General features: G+C 47.5%; 1 protein-coding gene across 2 annotated transcripts; it reads left to right on the plus strand.

Annotated features, from left to right (window-relative positions):
* The first annotated feature begins 993 nt into the window (after positions 1–993).
* Kcna2 (potassium voltage-gated channel subfamily A member 2) lies at positions 994–6647 on the plus strand. Of its 2 annotated transcripts, none has more exons than XM_048351773.1 (2): positions 994–1333; positions 1796–6647. In XM_048351773.1, exon 2 carries the CDS (start codon positions 1942–1944, stop codon positions 3439–3441), a length of 1500 nt encoding a protein of 499 aa, XP_048207730.1. In that variant the 5' UTR covers positions 994–1333; positions 1796–1941; the 3' UTR covers positions 3442–6647. The 2 variants fall into 2 exon arrangements, with proteins under 2 accessions (XP_048207730.1, XP_048207731.1); XM_048351774.1 differs by having other exon boundaries at positions 994–1317.
* The last annotated feature ends 4118 nt before the right edge of the window (positions 6648–10765 follow it).

The raw sequence follows: 10765 nt of genomic DNA on the forward strand, positions 1-10765 counted from the left end.
CGCTGCAGCCCGCTAGCGAAAGCTGAGCTGCACCCAGGCCCGCAGCGCGAGCGGACCCGGGTGGGCAGGAAGGAGTTAAGGCGGCGCGCTCGCCCGCGGCCGACCGGAGGGTCTGCTGCGCGGTGCCGGGAGCGCGCCCGGCGGAATCCCGGCTCGAGCCCGGGGCGATGGGGACCGGGCCCAGACCCTTCCTCACCCGGGCCCCACTCCCCCACCCCCCGGCGGGACTGCGTCGGCAAGGGGCCAACCTGGAAGCCAGGTTCCTCCAGGCTCCCCCTCTGGCTGCTACAGAGCTGCCTCGCAGCCAGGCCGGCTGGGCATTTGTTCTGCGCTTGCTTGTGCCTGGGAGATGTCAGGGATTTTCTCCGGAGTGGTCGAGCTCCCGGCCCAGCTCCAAAGCCACCTGGCTCACAGGGTGAGCCCCGTGAGTCCCGGGATCCCCGAGGGGCAGTAAGTTCAGCCACGCAGACACGCGGCTTTCCGCTGGGAAGACCTTGTTGCGTGTGGGGTCTCCCTAGATTCGCACTGAAGGAGAGTGGCTGGGTTTGGGGAGGCTGGGGCTGCTGTGGCCAGACCCCTGCCAGGGTCAGCGCTGGTGGTGTTCGTGTGTGTGTGTGTGTGTGTGTGTGTGTCTGTCTGTCTGTCTGGGTGGGGGTGGGGATTGCTTGGCCTGGAGCCCCCCTCCTGATGGTAGCTGAGGATGAGAGGATCTCTATTAGCCCCGGAAGTCCCTGGAGAAGACAGCCCAGCTAACGATGAAGGCTTGTCCCTGGGAGAGAAACTGACTGAAGCTGATGCCAAAAAACAGCCTGTCCAGAAGTGGCTGGGAGGCTGCTGGCCAGAGTTGATTCTTTGTCAATGGCACCAGAATGGAGGGTGGACCTGGGGGATTGCTATCCCCAGTGCAGGGAGCTGTCAGAGTCCCCTCCAAAACATTGGCCCCAGCTGCCTGAAAACCTTGGTTCTACCTTGCTGCTGTATTTTGCAGGCAACGTCACACCTCCTGAGGACAGCCAGGAGGACTCCAGCTTTTGCTGAGCTGTGCATCTTGCCTCCTTCCTTCCAAAGAAAAGCTCCAGATCCCAGCGCTGCTGTGTTCTCAAGTCCTGCATGACCCTGTCCAGGCATCCCCCCTGGCACCCTCCAGCCCAGGCCAGCCCAAAAGCTCACCTCCAGGACCTGCCGCTTGCCCTCCTGCCCAGAATGACTCACCATTATTTCTAGCTCAAGTGAGAAGACAGTGATAAGGAATTGGGCTGACTTTTGTGTCTAGGATTCCCACAGCATCTGATCAGCTCTGCAAGGAGAGAGCCTCAGGTTCGTGCCTGGCCAGGTAAATCAACCTATTGTTTAATAACAGTGGGGTGTAGTCACTGGGATGGTGTTCCTGGAGAAGTCTCAGCCCAAGATCTCCTCAGCATGAGTACTGTACCTCCCAGGATACAGATAGGCACAAGATGGTAGCAGGGTAGCACCCAGACAGGGTTCCTTTCTCACCTCTTAGGATGAAACTCTGCTCCAGGATGCTGTGTGGTACAGACGAGTTTATACCTGCCCCATGTGCAGGGCATGGCACAGCTTCCTTGAGAGGTTGCTCCTTGTTCCTCAAGGGTTTCCAGACAAGTGACAAGGTGAAAAGAAATTCTGCTTTTCGTATTAGTAGAAGACATAGTGATTATCTTATTTCTGAACTCTTGGTTGAGAGATAGGAAGCAGCAAACAATAGACTAGGCCAGGCTGCCAGTGCCCAGTGCCCCTAGTGGTCTCACGTTCCCAAATGCCTCTGTCTCTCCAGCCCTCAGAGAGCTCTCAGGGCTCTCCTGCAGGAGTGCGATCCGATGCTGCTGTGTTTCCTGGGGCCACTAACAGCACCCTGAGCCCCTTTGCCACCAGGCATCTATCTGGAAGGCATAGCGACAGGCACTTCTCTCAGTCCTAATTATGACGGTGGCCACCGGAGACCCAGCGGACGAGGCTGCTGCCCTCCCTGGGCACCCTCAAGACACCTATGACCCAGAGGCAGACCACGAGTGCTGTGAGAGGGTGGTGATCAACATCTCAGGGCTGCGGTTTGAGACCCAGCTAAAGACTTTAGCCCAGTTTCCAGAGACCCTATTAGGAGACCCCAAGAAGCGGATGAGGTACTTTGATCCCCTCCGAAATGAGTACTTTTTTGATCGCAACCGCCCTAGCTTTGATGCTATTTTGTACTACTACCAGTCTGGGGGCCGGTTGAGGCGACCTGTGAATGTGCCCTTAGATATATTCTCTGAAGAAATCCGGTTCTATGAGTTAGGAGAAGAAGCAATGGAGATGTTTCGGGAGGATGAAGGCTACATCAAGGAGGAAGAGCGTCCTCTGCCTGAAAATGAGTTTCAGAGACAGGTGTGGCTTCTCTTTGAATACCCTGAGAGCTCAGGGCCTGCCAGGATTATAGCCATTGTGTCTGTCATGGTGATTCTGATCTCGATCGTCAGCTTCTGTCTGGAAACCTTGCCTATCTTCCGGGATGAGAATGAAGACATGCACGGTGGTGGGGTGACCTTCCACACCTACTCCAACAGCACCATTGGGTACCAGCAGTCCACCTCCTTCACTGACCCCTTCTTCATCGTAGAGACTCTCTGCATCATCTGGTTCTCCTTTGAATTTTTGGTAAGGTTCTTTGCCTGTCCCAGCAAAGCCGGCTTCTTCACCAACATCATGAACATCATTGACATTGTGGCCATCATCCCCTATTTCATCACCCTGGGGACAGAGCTGGCTGAGAAACCAGAGGATGCCCAGCAGGGCCAGCAGGCCATGTCACTGGCCATCCTTCGTGTCATCCGGCTGGTAAGAGTCTTTAGGATTTTCAAGTTGTCCAGACACTCCAAAGGTCTCCAGATTCTAGGTCAGACCCTGAAAGCCAGCATGAGAGAATTGGGCCTTCTCATCTTCTTCCTCTTCATCGGGGTCATCCTTTTCTCTAGTGCTGTCTATTTTGCAGAAGCCGATGAACGAGATTCCCAGTTTCCCAGCATCCCGGATGCCTTCTGGTGGGCAGTCGTCTCCATGACAACCGTAGGCTATGGAGACATGGTTCCAACTACCATTGGGGGAAAGATAGTGGGTTCCCTATGTGCAATTGCAGGTGTGTTAACCATTGCCTTACCAGTCCCTGTCATTGTGTCTAATTTCAACTACTTCTACCACCGGGAGACAGAGGGAGAGGAGCAGGCCCAGTACTTGCAAGTGACAAGCTGTCCAAAGATCCCATCCTCCCCTGACCTAAAGAAAAGTAGAAGTGCCTCTACCATAAGTAAGTCTGATTACATGGAGATCCAGGAAGGAGTCAACAACAGTAACGAGGACTTTAGAGAGGAGAACTTAAAGACAGCCAACTGTACCTTGGCTAACACAAACTATGTGAATATTACCAAAATGTTAACCGATGTCTGATTGAAACCTATTATCATAATTCACGACTCCACGGGACTAATGCAGATGTTGCATAATAGCCTGCATTGTAGTCAATGTGTTCTACAGTGTACATCTGGTTCTGCATGGAAAGCAATAGTCGTGCAAGTGACTTTTGATCTTAAGATTTTTGATTTAGAACCCAGAATATCTATCATGGCTTTCATGCAAATCTTTATCACTGGCTTAGGGGTTTCCAAAGGTGAGGGTCACCTCATGGAGTGAGGATTTCAGAAAGATGCATCAAGGTAACCTCATTTCCCAGGCATAACCCACCATATCAGCACCACCCTTCCTTTCTAATTAAATGCACACAACACCTGAGAGATGAGTTCCAGCCCCTCCTTCCCCTCCCCCCTACTTAGCTCACCTGCCCCACCACAGAGGAACACCATGGGGGCTTAGCTTTGAAGCTCTGATGATTATTCAAAAGGTCATGCCTCACCCCATTTCTTCTTCTTCTTCTTCTTTTTTTTTTTTTTTTGCATTGAAAAGAACACACAGTCCTGTGTGTTGGAATTACTCTCTGTGTCACAGGCTGGGGTTTGTGAGTTACAGTTGCCAAGTAGATGCTCTGGAGGCTTGTGTTTCATAACAGAAAATGCTGCATTCTGCTTTTTTTCCCCCTCTGCAGTGTCGATGTGAGGGAACCCTGGGGGAGGGACAATTAGTTAGTATGACCGAATAGGAGTTGTCAGGTTTCACATTCGTTCCCTTTGGCTGTGAGGAGAAGCTCCCAATCAAGGGATTTCTCAGTCTTGGATGTCACCATATTTTTGCAGGTTTCAGGGTCACACACACACACACACACACACACACACACACACATCTGATCTTTTTGTTTACACTAGAGTTTAGAGATGTCTGCTTTCCTAACAATGTGGCCCAGCCACACAATGTGGCCCAGCCACGCTGACACTGCAGTGAAATTTACCAGTGATGCCACAGAGCTGCATGGGTGCCCATTGCATGAAAACTGGATATTTAAATCACAGGAGATAACCTATTTTCTTAGTAGCTTACACAGTATTCATACTTAGAGTATTAATAGCTTTGGGATGGTATCTAACTAGGATTTGTTGGTTTGTTTGTTTTTCCCCATTGGAAGGCAAAAGCCTTCCACTACAAATAAATAAAATAGACTGTTTGGAATGGGGAGCCAAAATTTCTGGCCCTTCAGCCTGCCCAACTCTGTTATTTCAATGAAAGTCAGACCTCTGCAAAGCCAGGAGAAGGAACAGGGAAATAAGAGCCTAAACATTCACAAACGCACCTTAGGAATGAACCTAGTCTTGGGCAGGACCGCACAGCTGACCAGGGTATGGGTCCCGAGGTCAGGGAGGTCTGTGGATCCAGTGTACATAAATATATATCAGGTATATCTCGCTCATGTGTTCCTCTACCTAGCTAGCTATAGAAAAATGCATTGGAACATTGTATAAGCTTATGCAATATTTTTGACACAGGGCAATTTATGCATGTGTTTGACTATGTGCACTAGAGTATAATATATATACACATACCTATGTGTGTATATGTACACTATATGCACACACTCATATGTATATATATATGTATACATATACATATATATATTCTCTGGAGTTCTGGCTCAGGAGCAAATTCATTGCTTAGTGGGCTTATTGTGTAAGTAGCCCAATGGGTTCATTGATAACCCCACAAGGCCTGAGTTTGCAGTCATTGTCTCAGATACTCCAGTCTTCATGGATTCCTAGACGTTAGAATTGTCTTTCTGCCCTCCATGTGCTGCAGCTTCAGTTCTCCATGGCTGAAGCTTGTCTTACTGAGTGCACAAGGGCCCTAATGGCCCTCACAGCTCCAGCTGTCCTGGGTCAGACCCACCCCAGGCCTCCTCTCTTCAGTCCATCCCATTAATCATTTCCATTTTCATCTTTTCCATTCTTTTTGGTTTTCAATATCATTTGGCTCTGCAGTCATCATTTTCATGAACCTGTCCCCTAGCCAGAAGGGATCCCCTGCTTTGAAACCCAGGAGCAGGATTCCCACTGATCTGGACTTAAAAGGAGCCATCATGTGGAAGCTTCTAATGTCCAGGACCACAGGATAGAGTCCCTAGATGACTTAAAAGCATCACTTTGAATGTCAGACTCAAACTCTCTTCCCATTAAATGGTAACAAGAGCTGCTTAAAGGGGAAAAGAAAAGGAACCAAAGGATGGGTAAAGAATTGTCCTCTACTTCCCTCGCCAAGAACAGATTAGGTATGAATGAGCATTGCACAGCCTAGAAGCAGAGAACAGGTTGGCCTGGAATGCAGGGCATGGCTTTTGCCTTACCAGGCTGAACTTGGCCTTTTGATATAATGGCTTAAAATTTCCCAAACATAATGAATCATGGTAGTCAGGCTGTGCAGTAGTGACTCTACCCAGGTCTCACTGTCAGTTAGTGCTTACTGTTGTCTTGCAGGGGACTGGGGGGGGGGGTGGAGGAAGCAGGGGAGGAATACTGGCTCAGGGTACTAGCCCAGGGTGCTCATTAGTTCATGGTCACCTACATCTCCAGGGCTCTGCAGGGCATCTCATGCTCAGCACAAAGCCTCTGTGCTTCTCTTCTTCTCCTTCATAGGAGATGGTGCTGAATTTCAAGACAAGAGGTGGGAAGAACACAGGCTTTTGGAGAATGGAGAGTTGAAGCAATCCATAAATGAGGCCTACAGCAGGGGGAAAAGGGAGATACCTTATTCTGGGACTAGAAAATATTCATACATGCATGCACATCTCCTACAAAATAGATAACACATCATTGCCACATACAAATACAAAATATGTAACACTCATGCAAAATGCAGACCTACAAATGTACAAATAATTACTTAGCATGCATCTCAGATGCAAAAGACAAAAACTACACATATACCATAGATATGCATGCATACAAAAGATACTATTGTTTCTGCACACAAACTAATGTACATGCACACACAATGTACATAGTTATATTAGGTACACAAAATACAGCACTTGAACCCCACAAAATACAGTACATACACACAAAATGAAGACATAGATCTCTTGCTTTGTATCATCAAGATCTATACATTCATTGGCAAAAACAAAAGAGATTTAATCACCTATCTGATGCTTCTTCTCTCACCTCCAGTACAATCCTGAGAAGTAACCCCTGAGATTCCAAGTAGAAATCTCATCCTCTTAGGACAGCTAGCAGCCTAAAATGAATCTCTTAGCCATGTCTTTTCCTTCAAAGTAAGTCCACCTATACAGACCATGAGCCCAGGGTCCCCTCCTCCCAACATCTGGAATCTCCAGATTCAATCCTATTCTCTAAAAAGCAATGATAGCTCTCAGGGAACTGCAGGATCTTGGGCTGCTGAACAAGGGCAAAGATGCCCCTGCCCCAGTGTTCTTTGAGTTCACAACTAATGTTCCTTCCTCCACAGCAGCTTTGTTGAGGGCCAGGTCAGAAAACTGAGTCTCTGTATTGACTTGCCTCTTAAAATGAGCCACCTTTAATTGCTTGTGGCATTTCACTCTCTCAGGCACAAGTCCAATAAGGTCAATTCCTGATTCCCTTCTATGGGTGTTCAATTCTAGGCACGCTTTTCCTTCTTGGCCAGGCCCCCCAGGGAAGGCCTGCCTTCCATTCAATTGCTGTGCCTTGAAATGGCAAACCAATCCAGCTTAAGTACAATGTGATTGAGAACATTGACCTAAGGCTGAAGAAGCAAATAATTAATATTTGGAAGGCCCGATTTATTTGTCTTATATTCTAATACCCAATTTAAATACTTTGTAAGATTTCCCAATCTTTCATTGCTGGGAGCTGTTGACTTATATTTGGAATCCTAACTGCTAAGAAAGCTAAGATCTGAGAGTGGAGGTTCAAAGCCAGCCAAGGCAGAAGAGTCCATGAGATTCTTATCTACAATTAACCAATAAAAAGCCTGAGTAGAAGTGTGGCTCAAGTGGCAGAGTGGTAGCCTTGAGCGAAAAGGCCAAGCAAGCAAGAGCATGAAGCCCTGAGTTTAAGACCCTGTTTCTCTCTCTCTCTCTCTCTCTCTCTCTCTCTCTCACACACACACACACACACACACACACACACACACACACACACAGAGAGAGATTACCTACAGAGATTACCCCCAATTCTGATAACCCTTGGAATGGATTCTTCCCTCTAGTGAGACTGAGGACTAAATATGTTTTGGCCACAAACTCACCTAAATGGAAGTGAGGTGTTACTTCAGGCCTTGGATTGGGCATGATCTCCTCTTTTGTGGCTAGCCCACACACGTCTCACTTTTTTCTCCTAATGGTGGTCCAGTGCCTGTCTCCACAGAGGAGGAAACACAGCAGGGGATTTGGGACATGGATCCAAAACCCACAAGTGAGGCTTTCAGCAGGAAGTAGATACCTAATCTTGGATAAGGATGATGCAACATGCACTAACCTTGTGTGTTTCCAAGTGAAGACACTGACCTTCTCCTTAACTTCAGTGCCACTGTGAGCTCAACAGAAGGTTGGCATTTAGGAGAGAGTTGGAGAGGAAAGACCCAAGAATGATGGAGACGTTGTCAGGAAGAGAAAATAACTGAGTTGTCAACTTTCTGAGTAAACTTTTCAAGAGTTAAATTTTCATTCATTCAAATCAAATTCAGGAGCTCAATTTTAATCTAGTTAAGACTCTGTCCTTCCTGGAATGTTAGTGGTGTTTCATACACCTATCTTCTCAGCTTGCCTCTATCTCACTCAGTGAGGCTTCTGAGACCCTTTTCGGGAGATGAGACCTTCCAAAAGAGCCCTCATGGAAGACCCAGGTATGGAAGTTTCTTATGAAAGTTCAGATGGTCCTAGTCCCCAGTCTGGCCCAAGTCCCCAGGCTGTCCTGTCCATGTTGCTACTCCATATGGAGAGGAGTTTAAAACTAGCTTTTCCTATCTACAGTCCCAAGAGCTGTCATTCCATTGTATGAACCCTGGACAACTTCCTCATGGTAAGCCACAGCATATCAACATCAGCAATGCAGGTTGACAGAGGGCATCACTCTCTGAATATCCTCAGGCTGAGTGTCTCAGTGCTATCCACAGAAGTGGAAAAGAGAAGGTGAAGGCTGACCTCCCCCAAAGGAAGCCGGTTGTGGAAACTATATATGGGGGTAACACTACTGGCCCCTAGGCCATGAGGGGAGCACAGGAGCTGAGCCCTACTTTATGCCCTGAGGATGGGTGGTGGCTGCCTGGTCTGAGAGGGCTGTCACACCCAGGGTGCTCCTGGTTACACAATGGAGGTTCCTCTGGCCATGACTGAGTGTCCAGTGGCAAGTCTGAACTCATGACCTCCACCTCCTGACCTTAACCTCATTAGCCACGTGAACCAATCATAAGGAGGTGATGTTGGAGCTCAGTAGCTATTGTCACCATCATCTCTACTGTCAGCCCTTGAGCCCAACCTTGGTTTTTCCATGGAGCAGCAAGTGGTTGTTAGAGGGAGGTGAGGAATCCCTTATCATCTGGGGTGAGTCTGTTCCTCAAACTAATCTAGTTCCCTTTGCCCTTCTTTCTGTTTTCCTTTACACCAAAGCACAGCTCCATCTCTCATTGTTTGTGTTTGAATATTTTTAAAGAGGAAAAAGTGCAATAAAAATCAATAGTGACTGTTTTCTTTAGCAATAGTTCTTTCAAAAAATCTTGCTCTCAGGACTGAAAAGTGATGATAGATAGATGATAGATAGATAGATAGTACCTGGATTATCAAATAATGCCCCTGACTTCTGGGCACCTATTTTCAGTCTCTGTGTACAGCAACTTCTTCCCACATGTTCACATGACTTCTGTCCTCTGGGGTCTGACCTTCCTTCTGGAATGGGCACATATGAGAGGCAACGTGAACTCACAAGGAACGCCCACAAGAAGTCGTTCTTTGTTGTTTTCTTTCCTGGGGGTACCTCTCTGTCCTCTCTCTGTCTGCCTCACCTTTCTGCCCACTCTCACTCAGCACCTTTGCAACCTCTAGCCATTGAGATGGAGTGACCTCTTGCCAGGCCCACCTGGTGGAATTCCTATCAGTCTGGCAGTGTGTAATGCAAGCCTGCAGGAAAACGCTTGCCAATAGATAAGAATAAAGCAGCCTGAGCCATTACCCATCATATCCATGTAGTGAACGCCATTACTTGATCCTTTCATAGCCCCTTCTCCCTTCCCCCATGGAGACAGATGTGAGGGATGTGGCCCAGAGCTTTGCACCTGGGATCCATGGCCTGTGCAGATTCAGAGACTATCCTTTGACTCTCCTTCAACATAGGCTGACTCGCTCAACCCAAGGGATTCAGTAGAGGAAAGCATGCTTTTGTGGGCTTGGGTAGAGACTGGGCTCAGAAGTTGGGGGTGGAGGACAGGGGGTTTAGGGCATGTTATTAGCAAAAGAAGGACCCCCATGACCTACTGCAGTAGATCCTCTTTCCTGAAACATCTGTGAGATTAAATATTCAGACTCGACCATCAGAAGGCTGGCAACCCCAGGGGCCCATTCCATTCCTTCTCAATCTACTTTGCTTTATAGACATGTACAGCCAAACCTCAGTTAACCACGGCGAAACCTCAGGGAAAGGAACATCTTGGTTGCTTTGCAATTTTGGTTATTAGAGTGGGAATGAGGAAACATGTGGTTCAGCCATTGTTATTATTGAAAAAGAATTATTTCCTAAGTAGGTTACTATAAACTCCCTTGCTTTAGTAAGTGGAGCATTTGGAGATGACAGAGGATCTTGCATTGCTCAGGGTCCACCTCCTAAACCTCAGTGCTCAGTGTACAGAATCAGACACAAAGCAGACCAAAGAGACAGGTTGAATGATACTAGCTACAAGATAGACCTAGAAATGACCTGTGGGGCACATCCTGGCTTATCAGATAATGCCTGCTGTTATTCACCTCTTTATACTGAAAGTAGCATAGGAAAAGGACATTCATGTCAATCAAGGTTTGGGGTAAATGGTCCTGAGTTATTAGAGGTTTTCCATATATACATATATCTCTGTGTATATATATGTATAGTATATGTATATATATATATGCCATAATTTGAAACACATACACAAATATACATTCATCAATCCCCCTAGTTTAGGATCATTTTGGCATTAAGGAATAAGCTGCATTTACTTGAAATTTTAAAATGACTTATCTTTGGATTCTTTCCACCTCTCTAGTTCTACTCCTTGTTTTTCTGCTAGGAACTCTCTAAAAGGCATTCTTTCAAACAAAAGAACAGGCTCGATCAACTCTTTCCTTTCCCTCCCAGGTGGCTGCCTG

This window comes from Perognathus longimembris, chromosome 7, assembly GCF_023159225.1.
Source record: "Perognathus longimembris pacificus isolate PPM17 chromosome 7, ASM2315922v1, whole genome shotgun sequence".
Classification (NCBI taxonomy): Eukaryota; Metazoa; Chordata; class Mammalia; order Rodentia; family Heteromyidae; genus Perognathus; species Perognathus longimembris.

Bases quoted from the DNA above. Each gene is read 5' to 3' on its own strand.
- Kcna2 (XM_048351773.1), top strand. From the start codon at position 1,942: ATGACGGTGGCCACCGGAGACCCAGCGGACGAGGCTGCTGCCCTCCCT.